Source organism: Salvelinus sp. IW2-2015, linkage group LG26 (assembly GCF_002910315.2).
Source record: "Salvelinus sp. IW2-2015 linkage group LG26, ASM291031v2, whole genome shotgun sequence".
NCBI lineage: Eukaryota > Metazoa > Chordata > Actinopteri > Salmoniformes > Salmonidae > Salvelinus > Salvelinus sp. IW2-2015.
The window spans coordinates 49,834,806-49,849,935 of NC_036866.1; the positions used below are offsets into that span (position 1 = coordinate 49,834,806).

Here is a 15,130-nt window from a genome sequence, read left to right on the forward strand (position 1 = left end):
CTCTCTCTCTCCTGTCTTTCTCTCCCCTCTCTTCATCCTCTTTTCATCATCTCTTTCTCCTCAATCCTCTTCCTATTCACAGCAGACATCCCCTCCCTCCCTCTCTTTCTCCCTTCCTTTCTCTCTCTCTCTCTCCTTCTCTTCCTGCTTCCTTCTCTCCTCACACAGACATCCATCTGTCATAAACACCATGTCCTCTTCTTCTCTTTTTTCGCTCTTTCACACCTCCCCCTCTCAATTTGTCATTCCTTTCCTCTTCCTGTAATATTTTCTTCTCTAGTTGTTTAGAATCACTCTCTCCCCCTCTTTCACTCTCTCTCTCTCTCTCACCCTCTGTCTCTCTATCTCTTGCTCCCTCTCCCTCTCCCTCTCCCTCTTTTATTTTTGATGATAATGTTTCGTCATTTTTTTCCCAGCAGCATGTTAATTGCATGTTCTGCTTTAGTGTAAACACGGGAACCCCCACGCACACACACACAAACACAGACACACTCACAAATACTCTCCCTCTCTCTCCCCCACACATGCACACCTTCCCTCCCACCACTCTACACACACACACACACACACACAATACACACACACAACAAACACACTGATTCTGAGCTTATATATATCATGTATCCTCTCCACAGAGCTCCAACTAACAGCAGTACAGTAGTCCACCTCCTGCCCCTGCCAGTGCACTCCAGGGGAGATGGGGTGCGTGTACGCTGGTCCCAGGAGGCCCCCCAGGGACCCGAAGGCTACGAGTCGTGCTGGGGCCTGGACAACGTACTCCTGGTCAACGCTGCTTACAGACCCCCCCTACTGGAGGATAATCTGGACCCCCCAGACACAGCCAACTGGCTCTTCTTCCCTGGGGCTACCGTCAAGGTACCATGTTCTTCTTCATCTTTTTCTCTCCTCTTCTTCTTCAACTGTTTAATGGCAGTTTGCAAACCATCTTTTTAAACGAGGTAAGTTAATCAAGGTAATCGAGTTGCCCTCACCAAAATACTGTTGCTTACTTACTAGGACCAGGAGTTTTTACCGGTCAGGTCACGTGGTCACAGAAAAACTCCTGGCTCTACAGTGTAACACTTCACCATGTACAAGACCTACAGTAAAGTAATACGGTATTGCCATCTGTATTGATGATATTTGACAGTGTCATTTCACTTCCTTCTTTCCCAGCGTGCCTGTCAGTCAGAGGGCAACACCCTGTATTTCCATGGCAACATCGAGGATGGGGTGGGCCACACCTTCGCCTCCACCAGAGACATTGACCTCCACCGAGAGGAGGGTCGGAGCTACTGGGAGGAGGACTTTGAGAGTCTGCCCACCAAGTGAGACATAATGATGTCATCATCATCTCCATCTCTCTGTATACATAGCTGTGTGCGAATACCAATACTAACATACTGTATACTTAATGAGTATATACTGCATACTACATTAAATACTATTAGTTCATTTTAGTATACTGGAAACGAACAGTATCGTTTTAGTTGAGCGTACTAGAGCTTGGCCTGTCTACCGGAAGTTGATGCTGTTGCTATGCAACCTCTTGCTAGCTTGTTAGTTGAACATATTCCTAGTTTWAAAAAAAATATGATTTTGGGTGTGTTCGTAAATTGAATATGGAGTGCCAGATTACGCGCTGGGCGTTCGTAAATCCAGAGCTTGATTGTCCGTTCATAAATTCAGAGCGTTTCGCTCTCTGAGCGTTCAGAGCGCACGCTGGACGCTCTGGCCGAGGAGTAGGGTTGATCCGGGCGTTCAACGGCAGTCAAGCAACTAAGCTAACTTTGGCTAGCTACTTCCAGAAACAAATGAGAGAACCGCTCACTCTGACCATTTTACCCTCCCTAGCAGAGTTGCTTAGGCTGTTTTCATGTTATCCAGAGCGTTGGTGACTGTAACTGTGCTGCTGGCAACAATTTAAATATGCTTTTTTTGCAGACGTTTACTGACTCCGGCCATATTCAACGGGTGTTGTGCGTTCATAAGTTCATCAGTTATTCTGCGCAAGAGTGCTCTGAAATCAGAGTAGATAGCCATTGAATCGATCGACTATACCACTTAGCTGAGAATGTAGTGATGTAAATAATCAAGCCAATAAATGTTGGGTAGTTAGTTAGATAGCAGATAGTTAATATACTGCCTGGCGAGTTCGATGTATTAGTAGCCAACAAACGTTAGGTAAATGTTTTAAATGTTTTTTGTTTAACCTTTACTTAACAAGGCAGGTCAGTTAAGAACAAATTCTTATTTACAATGACGGCTTAACGTCATTGTAACTAGCTAACATACAGGTACATACTGTTCTAATGCTATGCGGTTCGTAAGGATAGCGTAGCGAACAAATTGTCAGCCAACATAACATGTAATGTAACTTCTTTGAAAAGGTATTACTTCATGACATTTTTCAACATTTTCTCAACATTTGTCATAATTAGTTAAAGCAATGGATTTGTATCCATTCTCGTCGGATTGCGGCTTTCTTCAAATCTGAAAAGTTATGAAGCCCCGCCCATTTTCTGAGGAATTGCATTACGGCACTAAAAGCACGGAAAATGTGTGGCATACTAACTATGTCCATACTATGACCAATAAGCATACTATATACTCAATTCACACAACACATAGTACGGTTAGGGAAGTTAGTATGAGAATTCGAACACAGCTCATCTCTCCCTTTCACATATCAAACGCGCTCTTTCATCATCATCATCATCATCATCATGGAAGTGCTTTTGGAAGCGCTTTTATTCTGGCCTTAACCTGGGTCTTGGAGACTGAGTGTCTGTCACTCACAAGGCTTATCTCATTCCCATCATTGTGTCTCAAATGTCATGTATTTCAGTTCAGAGGACCTGTCTATGTCAGTTGAAACCTGTCTTTTGTCGTACGTGTGTCATATCTCATGCGTCATGCGTGGCTCAAGCAGATCCTGCTGAGGATTGGAACAGGTGTCACCTCCCTGTCCATACTCCATCTGTCACACACAGGGAAATGTCATCAGTACTGAGAAGGAGAGACAGAAACTGCTGAGATAGGATTGCTATTCCAATGTAACCCTTCTCTCTCTCTGTGTGTAGCTGGGACATCGAGGGGGCTGTGTATGGGACCCATTGTGGGGAGATAGAGTCAGGCATGGCCCTGGTGTTTGAGAGGGACGGAGAGAGGAAGATGTGTACTCCCTACCTGGATACCACCTCCTTCGGAAACCTTCGGTTCTACTTCACCATGGGTAAGAACCACCTACCACTGACACAGACTCTTTCTCAATGATGTAAATACCTTCTTTGCACTGACCTGTTGAGCTTCCACCATATTGTTTTCACCTGTCAAGTCTTATCCAATCAGTGCAGATGAAGGGGAGGTAATATATCCGTCTTTTTATGCTTGCAGCCAAATGTTTTCCTGACAAAGAAGGCGTGCGTGTCTGTGTGTTTCCCTGCAGGTGGTGGGGAGTGTGACCCAGGAGAGTCCCATGAGAATGATGTCATCTTGTTTGGGAGGTCAGAGGGGAGACGAGACCTTGTGCTGTTGGATACCCTGCCGTACTCCTCTTATAGGGTGAGACTACACACATAACATAGACCTGCTCCATCTACTACACTAGGCTGCTCTATGAACTGAGCAAATTCAAACGGTATTTTTCATGTTTAGCTAGCTAAATGTAAAATATGTTGCTCCATCCAGCTCGAATCATTTTTAATTCCTCAACTGCGCTTCATCTCCTCTCCCCTCCCTCTCTCCTTCAACTCACCCCTTCTTTCCTCACCCTCCCCCTCTCCACCAGACTCCGTCAGTAGTGTCAGTAGCCCTGCCCACAGACCTCCAGACCCCCATCACCCAGTTCTGCCTGGAGCAGCGGTTACATGGCGGTGCCAACCGTCACGTCTGGGCAGTAGACTTCATGCAGCTGCTGCCTGTCCTTCCTGGCACACATACCCATGTAGCACAGTTCTCCATCAATCTGGGCTGTGGGTCCTACCAGCCTTCCAACAGGTACGATATGATACGACCGGGACTCAAACCCGGGTCCAACCCAGTACCTTAGCCGTTCCGTCAAGAGATCGAACCTCGCTACAATATGATATGATACAATATTGAGGTGTCCATTTCCATGGGTGCAAAGTTTCTAACTTTTTTGTCTTGTTTTTTAAATTTATATTTGCATCATTTGGAGGTGTAGATAAGATTTTTCTATCGCTTTGTTAGTGTCAATCTGGAGTTTTCCACCAATCACGGTCGTTCCTGGTCGCTGCTCCACACGGAGTGTCTTCCAGATTTGTGTGCTGGCCCCCACCTACCACACAGCACCATCTACTCCTCAGACAACTACAGCGGGTAGGCACCACACACACACACACACACACACACACACACACACACACACACACACACACACACACACACACACACACACACACACACGCACACGCACACAGATTAGTGTGTGTCCATAGAAATACATTCAATTACTACTAGTGTTATATTTAAAACTATGTTTCTACCAATCTACAGCTGGACTAGGATCTCCATCCCACTGCCCAACGCTGCCTTGACTGAGACCACACAGTTCCGCTGGAGACAGAGTGGCATGGGTGCTGGCAACATGTGGGCCATAGACAATGGTGAGAACCTTACACACACTAGTGGTCCTGTGTGCCTCATAAGAGCATGGGTCTGGCGATGCTAAGTTGAATGGTTCAAATCCCTTAAAGATTCACTTTCTAGAAACTCAAAAAGAAACCACGACCATCTTTCAAAGGTATTATATGTCAAAGTCCATATGTATATAATTTCTTATCTCTCTCTTATTTGTGTATATATCCAGTGTACATTGGTCCGTCCTGCCTACGTTTCTGCTCTGGAAGAGGACACTGCTCCCGCACCGGCTGCAAGTAAGAACAGAACTTAATGAAAGAATGAATAATATATGTTGAATTAATTATTCTCATTCTCTTTTATTGCTGATTCATCAAATGTCTCAAATCATTTTATTTTTATTTTTATTTGCATGTATTAATATGTATTATTTTCTGTATCTGGATCCATTCCCGTCTCTCTCTCTCTCTCTCTCTCTCTGTTTTTCTACTTTGCCTTTCTCCTTCTTTGTCTCGTTTCTTTCTCTCTTTCTGTCTCTTATTCTGCCTTCTTGCCTCCCTCTCTCATCCCAATTTTCCTCTCCCTCCCACTCTTTCCTAATATGTTCTTCTTCTGTCCCCATATTTTCTACCCCCCCCAACATTTATGTCCCTGTCTCCTCCTCCCTTCCCTCCCCCTCTCCTCCCACTCTTCCTTCATACCCTCCTCTCGCCCCCCCCCCCCCCCCCCAATACCCTTCCCTCCCCGCCTTTCTGTCTCCTGTGGTGTGACCCAGGGTTCAGTGGTCCAGCGTGTGAGCTGGCATCCCAGACATTCTCTGCCTTCCTGTCTGAGGGCTTCTCCTCCCCCAGACTCTCCTCCTACCACAGGTAAACTAAAAGGAGAACGTTCTCAACGATAGACAGTCAGACGGACGGACTGGCAGACACACACACACACACACACATGTTGAACGTTAAGCACTGTGTTACATTGCTATTAGGACAATGTGCTATTGTTGCTGGCAAAAAAACGATTATAATTGTCTGAACATTCTATTTTGTTTACAGTTTATGTTGCATTAGTAGCTTCTCTGGAGTGGCAATAGATTTTGAAGTTCTTGATCTCCTCCTTCCACAGTTTCTCCTCCCTGAGGGGAGCGGAGGTGAGTTTCGGCTGTGGGGTTCTGGCCAGTGGCAAGGCTTTGGTCTTCAACAGGGACAGCAGACGACACCTGGTGACCACACCGCTCGACAGCTCTCAGGCCAGGTACAGTACTGGGCTAGGGACACACACTCACAGGTGCATGCACATACTCATGTATTACTGTACGGGGAAAAAAGGGGAGAGAGAAAAATAATGATAATGTCTTGCATTTTCAGTCAATGTCTATGAATGAGACTTGGAGGTACACATGAATATTCACATTTACACACCTTCTCTAATGGTCAGTTTCACAGAATACATTATACTGGGATCATAGCAGGGTTCATCTCATATCCTCAGCAGGCATTCTAATCTCTGATTGAAATTGCAGAAGTTCCAACAAGTCACCTCTCTCCTCTCCTCTGTCACCTATTCCCTCTTTCTCTCCTTCCCTCCATCCCTGTGGTGTGAGATGGATGGGGACTGTAGATGAGAGGAGGTTTGAGGGGAAAGAAAGAATGAAAGAGAGTGAGGAATAGAGTAGGAGAGAAGGATAGAGAGATGAGATGGCATCTGTGTTTGATTGATTATGCCTTCTGTGGCTCCCTGTGTGCCACCTGACGGCCATATTTAATACCACTTTCCTCTCAGATTGAGTGAACGCCTGCCTGCCAGAGGAAACTGGGCTGGTGATTAGAGCCACACTGAGCCAGAGCCAAGGACAGAGGGAGCTGGAGGCTGAGTGTGTCACTGAGGGCAGTGTGTGTTTGTGTGTGTGTGTGTGTGTGTGTGTGTGTGTGTGTGTGTGTGTGTGTGTGTGTGTGTGTGTGTGTGTGTGTGTGTGTGTGTGTGTGTGTGTGTGTGTGTGTGTGTGTGTGTGTGTGTGTGTGTGTGTGTGTGTGTGTGTGTTTGTGTGTGTTGATGAATAGTGCAGCATTCTGAGTGCTACCATCTCTCTCTTCCCTAGTTGGTGATATGTCAACTCTCAGAGACACATTATGAGAGGAAGGTGAAAACATCTAAATGTCTAAATGTGTATGACTCTCTCCCTCCCTCTCGCTCTCTCTCTCACCCTCTCTCTCTCTGTCTTTCTCTCTCTCTCCCCCCACTCTTCCTCTCATCCTTCTCTTCTATCTATTTTTGTCCTCATTCGTTTAATCATCTCATCCATCACCCTGCCGCCCCTCCTCCTCTCCCACCCTTCCTTCCTCCATCTGTGTCTATTTGTCTAACCCCCTTCCCTTCCTCTCTCACCTCTCCTCCCTCTACCCCTCGACCCCTTCTCTCTCTCTCCTTCTCCCCCCCCCCCCCCCTCTCTCCCCCAGGTACCTCCAGTTCACTTTGCGTCTGGGAAGTCGTAGCATCCTGAGCTCCTGTCCTGCCCCTGACCAACCAGGAGAAGGTGTGTTGCTGCACTTCTCCTCAGACAATGGCATTACCTGGACCCTGCTGCAACACTACGCATATAAGGGCTTCCACGAACCCAGGTACTGTACTGGAGGGGGTGGGGGGGCTGGAGGTGTGTGTGTCTCTGTGTCCGCGCATGTGTAAAACAGTCCTAAGGCGTCTGTAATACTGTTAACACACATATTTCTTGTGCTAATGGATGCCTGGTGCTGAGAGGAGAGATGTAACCCCCAGTGACCCATTTAGTACTGCCTACTGTGTGCTGTAATGACAAACGGCTACACACACATGCACACACGCACACACACACACACACGCACGCACGCACGCACGCACGCACGCGCACGCAGAGCTGGGCCTGGGCCAACTAGAGAGCTCTTCATCAGGGGGCAGAAGGCTGGGGGCAAAGTGTCGGGATAGAGGAGTGAATGCACATTGTGTGTGTGTCTGCTGAGAGGAGGTAATTGAGTCCATAGCTGTGTGGGTTATAGAAGAGCACCATCCAGACCCAGTCAGTCAGAGCCTTGCTAATGTGACTCACTCCATCTGGACTGTTTGGATTATTTTGAGAACATTGACAACACTCCATCCCACTCCCTCTCCTTCCCTTCCCTCCATCTTCTCTCTCCACCTGCCCTTATCTCATTTCTCCCTCTCTCCATCCCTTCCTGTGTTCCTCTCTCCGTCCCTCCATCCTCACTCTCCACCTACCTTCGTTCTCTCCCCTCCATTCCTCCTTCCTTCTCGCCTCTACAGGATTGTATCAGTGGAGCTCCCCCCCGGTGCCCGTAAGTTTGGGGTGCAGTTCCGTTGGTGGCAGCCGTACCACTCTGGGCGTGGGCATGACGTTTGGGCAGTGGATGAGATCACTATGACCTCTGTGCTGTTCAACACCATAAGTCTGGACTTCAGTAATGTACTTGACGTCACTCAGAGTCTGGGCTTCTACCTGGGGCACGTTCAGCCCTACTGCCAGCACGACTGGACACTCAGGTACGCTAAAGACAAGCGTTTCTCACTTTCCGGCCCTACAGTACTTCCCAATTATCTTCAGGCTAGTGGAGAGATGTTGCGCCTTGGAAGGTTTCTGTACACTGTCATGTGGTGCTGAACTACATAATTGTAGTTATGTCGCAGTCCATCTCAGTGGTGCTGAATCGTTGCTATTATCTTGTTTTTTGGGGCTTTTACGCTATCGGAACAAAACACAACATACTCTCCCGGGGTATAGTGTCATCACAAATATTGTATGTACCTGTGTAATCTACTCAAATAAAACCAAATACTGCTAAAAAAACATTACCAACAGCTTTACAGGTATTGGTAAAAACCATTCACCTCTGCTTCAGATTGAGCCAAGAGATGCGTATGAAGTGTTTTTCAGGCCCCTGTTCCAGTAGACACTATGTGGATAAGCAGTTCTATGTGTTGTTAATGTGTGTTAGCTAACCGTTTATTGTACTGTAGTTTCTCAGGCGAGCCCAGCCCAGGCTCCAGTATCCGTTATGTGGAGACCCAGTCCATGCAGATTGGAGCCTCCTACACACTGCAGTTCTCGTTGGTCATGGGCTGCGGCCGAGACCCCTCCCCCCACATCGACACACAGGTCCGCCTGGAGTTCTCCACCAATCATGGCCTGACCTGGCACCTGGTCAAAGAGGTGAAGAAGTAGTGAAATATAATGAATGATCAACAATAAAAGGCACATATGCATTGAGTGTACAAAAAATTAAGAACACCCCTCCTTTGCCCTAAGAACAGCCTCAATTCGTAGTGGCATGGACTCCACAAGGTGTCGAAAGCGTTCCACAGGGATGCTGGCCCATGTTGACTCCAATGCTTCCCACAATTGTGTCAAGTTGGCTGGATGTCCTTTGGGTGATGGACCATTTTTTATGCACACGAGAAACGGTTGAGTGTGAAAACCCCAGCAGCGTTGCAGTTCTTGACACAAACAGGTATGCCTGGCACCTACTACCATACCCTGTTCAAAGGCACTGGAATCTTTTTTGTCTTGCCCATTCACTCTCTGAATGGCACACATGCACAATCCATGTCTCAATTGTCTCAAGGTTGAAAATGTGTCTTTAACCTGTCTCCTCCCCATCATAAACAATGATTGAAGTGGATTTAACATCAATGAGGATCATACCTTTCACCTGGATTCTCCTGGTCAGTCTATGTCATGGAAAGAGCAGGTGTTCATAATGTTTTGTACACTGTGTATCGCTTTATCTGTTTGACAGTCATGGAATTTGGCACACTTGCTCAGGGGTGTGAGTCTAGCGATTAGAATGTGGTTATTTATTATTTATTTATTTTATTAGGAACAGCAAAGATTTTACACCCGAGTTATATAATTTGGAACAGTCTTCCTTCTACCTTTCTGTATTGACGCTCATATTATTGGCCAAGTTATTACTGTAAATTTATGAATTTATCTCTAAGGATTTTTCATATTTTTTTTATGAATCAGGGCACCAGTCCATTATTGGACAAAAATGGTATTCTAAGAAGATCTGACTTATGAGTGATTTTAACAATAACACTATAAGACAAAATTGTAATCATTGATTTATCTGAAGGTATATCTGATGAGCGTAATATCAGATTTGTGAATTTGTACCGTTTTGTAGCGCTTCTTTTGTATCAGAGAAACACACAACAACAGGTTAAATGCAAAAGTAGAATAATAAAGAGTAAAAGGTATCAATGGTTACAGGATGAATGATGATAATGGCATATGACAAACAGGAGAAAATTATGAAGTCAATAGGTTGTTTACCAGGAAATTGCTGCAGGTTGATATTCTCAATTTGGATTGAGCATACTACGAAAGGGTGTGTTCTATGAATTGTGACTGGAGGAATCATCTTAAAAGGGACAAGAAGTGGTTCAGTTCTAATGTTAAAGTTTAGCAGTTACTTAATTTCACACTTGTGTTGTCTTAAGGGTAGAAAATGACCCGCCACTATGTTTAACAGCAGAGGAAACCCCCTAAATGATATTTTTTCAACTTGAAATCTGATGAGCTTTCCTAGAGTGACACCAGCATTAGAAAAAGTGAAACATCGCCTTTGTTCATATTTCCATGAAAGCTGTACACCACCAGGGTACAAAGATTGCCTTAGGGTCATTTTTGACCCGGCAGTTATAAAATCATTTACACACCACAAAAACCACAAAGACACACACACACACAATGAGAAATTGAGATTGTGTGCTACTCATTGAACTCAGACAAAACTAAAACTTTCTTGTGCATGTGCAGCATCTTCCCTCCACGACCCACACATGACTCAAGTTCACAGACAAAATAAATAAAAATTCAGACAAAATAATAAAAAAATCTGACAAAATAAACATTTTTTGAAATTGTTTACAAATGGGGAATGAAGTCAGAGGCTATAAAGGTGCTGCAGATGACAGTCCCCCCAGTTCTCTCTTTGCTGAAGCCAATGGTGCACGTTTCAGTGACCAACAGGTCATAGATCAGATTTTTTCAGATGTCCAGGAGGAACAAGAGAACAATGATTTAGAAAAGGAGGAGGTATCTGAAGAAGAAGATGGGGAAGAATATAACCCAGAGCACAATGCATCATCTTCAGTTGAAGAAGAAATCCCCCAAGCTGAAAAAGAGAAATTTTTGTCAAAGAACAGCAAAATAACATGGTTCTGGTCACCATATGACAACCAGGGCAGGGTGGTAACACAATATGTCATAAGGATGACCCCAGGGCACATGAGACATGCAGTTGCCCATGCCCAGGACATCACCTCAACATTCTACATGTTCAGCACACCATCCATCGAAAAAATGTGAGCTGGTGATCTGGAATCCTTAGCTCGGCTTCAATTGAAAAATAACAATTTGCCAGAGTAAGTCCTTGGGTGGTTCGTCCAGAAGTCGTCTCGACATTTACATCTGACAGCCAAGACTGGAACTGGAACTGAGGTGTGAAACGTTCCTCATTCTTTTATTCCCACCATTTGAGGGTAGTGTTCAAAATGTTCCACCAAACTATCTGACTCTGCTTATTGGTTCAAGCGTGAAAAGGGGGAGAGAGTCATCCAAGTCTCCCCTGACCTATCCTAGGGTTGGTATGTCCGTGGTATGGTAACTCCGCAGAGCCATCAAACAGGCAAAATGACAATATAGGAACAAGGTGGAATCCTATTACACCGGCTCCGATGCTCGACGAATGTGGCAGGGGCTATATTCGTTTACGGATTACAAAGGTAGACCTAGCCATGATCTATCCAACAATGCCTCTCTACCAGATGAACTCAATGCATTTTATGCACGCTTCAACAAAAACAATACCGAGCCATGCACAAGGGCCCCCACCATCTCAGAGGACTGGGTGATCTCGCCCTCCAAGGCTGACGTGAGTAACGTTCTTAATCTGCTCAACACTCACAAAGCCAGGGGGACCGTATTCCAGGGCACTTCTTAGTGCATGTGCAGACCAGCTGGCACGCATCTTCACGGTCATTTTCAACCTCACTTTGTCACAGTCTGTCTTCCCCACGTCTCAAGCTGACCACCATCATTCCTGTCCCCAAGAACTCTAACGCTACCTGCCACAATGACTACCGCCTTGTAGCACTAACATCTGAAATCATGAAGTGCTTTGAAAGGCTGATCTGGCCCACATCACCTCCATCCTCCCAGACACCCTAGTCCCACTCCAATTCGTATTCCACCCCAACAGATCTACACCCTCATCCACATCGAGGTGAAGAGGGTCAAGAGCATCAAGTTCCTTGGTGTCCGAATCACTGAGGACTTAACATGGTCCTCTCACACTAGAACTGTCATGAAGAAAATACAGCAACGCCTCTTCTCCCTCAGGAGGTTGAAACAATTTTACAGCTGCACTATTGAGAGCATCCAGACTGGTTGTACAGTCTGGTATGGCAACTGCACCGCCCACGACCAGAAGGTCCTACAGAGGGTGGTGTGGATGGCCCAATGAGCTCCCAGCCATCCATGATGTACATGCCAGCCTTTCTGATTTTCTGCAAAGAAACCACAACTGACTAGGTATCCCCCTTTCCCTTCAAAGGACACCAATAAGAAGAAGTGACTTGCTTGGGCCAAAAAACACGAGCAATGGACATTAGACTGGTGGAAATCTGTCATTTGGTCTGATAAGTCCAAATATAAGATTTTTGGTTTCAACCGCCGTGTCTTTATGAGACGCGGTGTAGCTGAACCGATGACCCCTGCATGTGTGGTTCCCACCGTGAAGCACGGAGGAGGAAGTGTAATGGTGTGGGTGTGCTTTGCTGTTGACGTTGTCAGAAATCTATTTAGAATTCAAGGCACACTTAACCAGCATGGCTACCACAGCATTCTGCAGCGATACGCCTTCCCACCTGATTTGCAATTAGTGGGACTATCATTTGTTTTTCAACAAGACAATAACCCAAAACACACATCCAGGCTGTGTAAGGGCTATTTGACCAATAAGGAGAGTGATGGACCTGCATCAGAATACCTGGCCTCCACAATCACCTGACCTCAACCCAATTGAGACAACAACGGCTCAGCATATGTGGGAACTCCTTCAAGACGGATGGAAAAGTATTCCTCATGAAGCTGGTTGACAGAATGCCAAAAGTGTGTAAAGCTGTCATCAAGGCAAATGGTGGCTCCTTCCTGATTCCTGAAGAATCTCAAATATTAAAATAACACTTTTTTGGTTACTACATGATTCCATATGTGTTACTTTATAGTTTTGATGTATTCACTATTATTCTATATTGCATAAAATAGTAAAAATAAAGAAACACTCTTGAATGAGTAGGTGTGTCCAAACTTTTGACTGGTACTGTAAATACTACCATTAGTGTATTACCATAAGTATTACACTTTTCAGCCCTGTTTACCTATTTATGTATATTCTACTACCAGCCCCTTCCAGCCCTATTTACCTATTTATGTATATCCTACTACCAGTCACTTTTCAGCCCTGTTTACCTATTTATGTATATCCTACTACCAGTCACTTTTTATGTACAGTGAGACTCGAAATTGAGCTCAGGTGAATCCTGTTTCCATTGATCATCATGAGATGTTTATACAACTTGATTGGAGTCCACCTGTGGTAAATTCAATTGATTGGACGTGATTTGGAAAGGCACACACCTGTCTATAAAAGGTCCCACAGTTGACAGTGCATGTCAGAGCAAAAACAAAGCCATGAGGTCGAAGGAATTGTCCGCAGAGCTCCGAGACAGGATTGTGTCGAGGCACAGATCTGGGGATGGGTACCAAAGCGTTTCTGCAGCATTGAAGGTCGCCAAGAACACAGTGGCCTCCATCATTCTGAAATGGAAGAAGTTTGGAAGACTCTTCCTAGAGCTGGCCGCCCAGCCAAACTGAGCAATAGGGGGAGAAGTCACTCTGACAGAGCTCCAGAGTTCCTCTGTGGAGATGGGAGAACCTTCCAGATGGACATCCATCTCTGCAGCACTCCAGCCTGCTTGGAGTGTGCCGAAAGGCACCTAAAGGACTCTCAGATTCTCTGGTCTGATGAAACTCTTTGGCGTGAATTCCAAGCTTGACATCTGGAGGAAACCTGGCTCCATTTCTGGGGGTGGAAGAATCATGCTGCATGGACTGGGAGACTAGTCAGGATCGATGGAAAGATGAACAGAGCAAAGTACAGAGAGATCCTTGATGAAAACCTTCTCCAGAGGTTTCAGGACCTCAGACTAGGGCGAAGGTTAACCTTCCAACAGCACAATGATCCTATGCACACAGCCAAGACAATGCAGGAGTGGCTTCGGGTCAAGTCTCTGAATGTCTTTGAGTGGCCCAGCCAGAGCACGGACTTAAACCTGGGCAAACATCGCTGGAGAGGCATGAAAATAGTTGTGCAGCAACGCTCCCCATCCAACCTGATAGCTTGATAGGATCTGCAGAGAATAATGGTAGAAACTCCCCAAATACAGGTGTGCCAAGCTTGTAGCGTCATACCCAAGAAGACTCAAGGCTGTAATCGCTGCCAAAGGTGCTTCAACAAAGTACTGAGTAAAGGGTCTAAATACTTATATAAATGTAATATTAAACTTAGAAACTTGAGACTATGAGTCATTCATGTTTGATGTGCTGTTAGGAAAGGTGTTTTATGACATTTTGGTCCATTATTCATTGAGTAATCGAGAACCACTTTGGAAACAATTGTTTTAATTAATACTTTATTGTAATTTGTAAATACAATATTGTACATATTGTTGTACCTATATATCTTTTGCCCAACAAATAACATTCAATTATAATTGTCTTAGAAAAAGGCATCCCACCTTTGGTCAAGACCAAGTATCTGGTTTTATTGCGCTGTCGTATACTGGAGCAAAAATGATTCCACCTTGGGATCTTCCGGTTTGTTTAGAACACATGAGATAGCAGGCTGATTGGGGCCATATCTTGGCTCTGCTGGTCCCCATTTCAAAAGGGACTTCTTCTGGTCAACTAGGGTTCCTGGTCTGAAGGGCCCGCTGTCCATTAAAAGGGGGTTGTGTTGATGTGATGTGAGGGTCCATTCCTACATTATTGTTAATGACTTGATGAAACGTCCTTCTGTAAGTCACCCTTGCTGGAAAATAGCACAAAGGAAAAAAAAACAAACATAAATATTCATATAGAAAATGTCATCCTTCAACAAGTGCAGAGTATGATATGGTATACCTTAAATTACCTTCGATAGCATTATGCTATAAAGTCTACTCACATATTCAAATCAAATTGTATTAGTCAAATGCGCCAAGTACAACAGTTATACAACATTTCACCTTACAGTCAAATACTTACCTACGAGCCCTAACCAGCAGTGCAGTTTCAAAAAAGAATAAGAGATAAAAGTAACAAGTAATTAAAGAGCAGCAGTAAAAAATAGCAATATATACAGGGGGGTGGCGGTACAGAGTCAATGCACCGGTTAGTTGAGGTAGTATGTAGATGAAGGTAGAGTTATTAAAGTGACTA

At 45.0% G+C, this 15,130-nt stretch overlaps 1 protein-coding gene across 1 annotated transcript in view; it reads left to right on the plus strand.

Annotated features, from left to right (window-relative positions):
• Positions 1–15,130, plus strand: part of LOC111952253 (reelin) — a 266,162-nt gene that overhangs the window by 177,642 nt on the left and 73,390 nt on the right. The window contains 13 exon segments of the mRNA XM_070435040.1: positions 633–876; positions 1,177–1,328; positions 3,084–3,235; positions 3,449–3,564; positions 3,791–3,999; positions 4,213–4,341; positions 4,519–4,628; positions 4,832–4,898; positions 5,367–5,471; positions 5,722–5,850; positions 7,053–7,214; positions 7,891–8,127; positions 8,602–8,794. Of these exon segments, the coding sequence (XP_070291141.1) occupies positions 633–876; positions 1,177–1,328; positions 3,084–3,235; positions 3,449–3,564; positions 3,791–3,999; positions 4,213–4,341; positions 4,519–4,628; positions 4,832–4,898; positions 5,367–5,471; positions 5,722–5,850; positions 7,053–7,214; positions 7,891–8,127; positions 8,602–8,794 (2,005 nt within the window).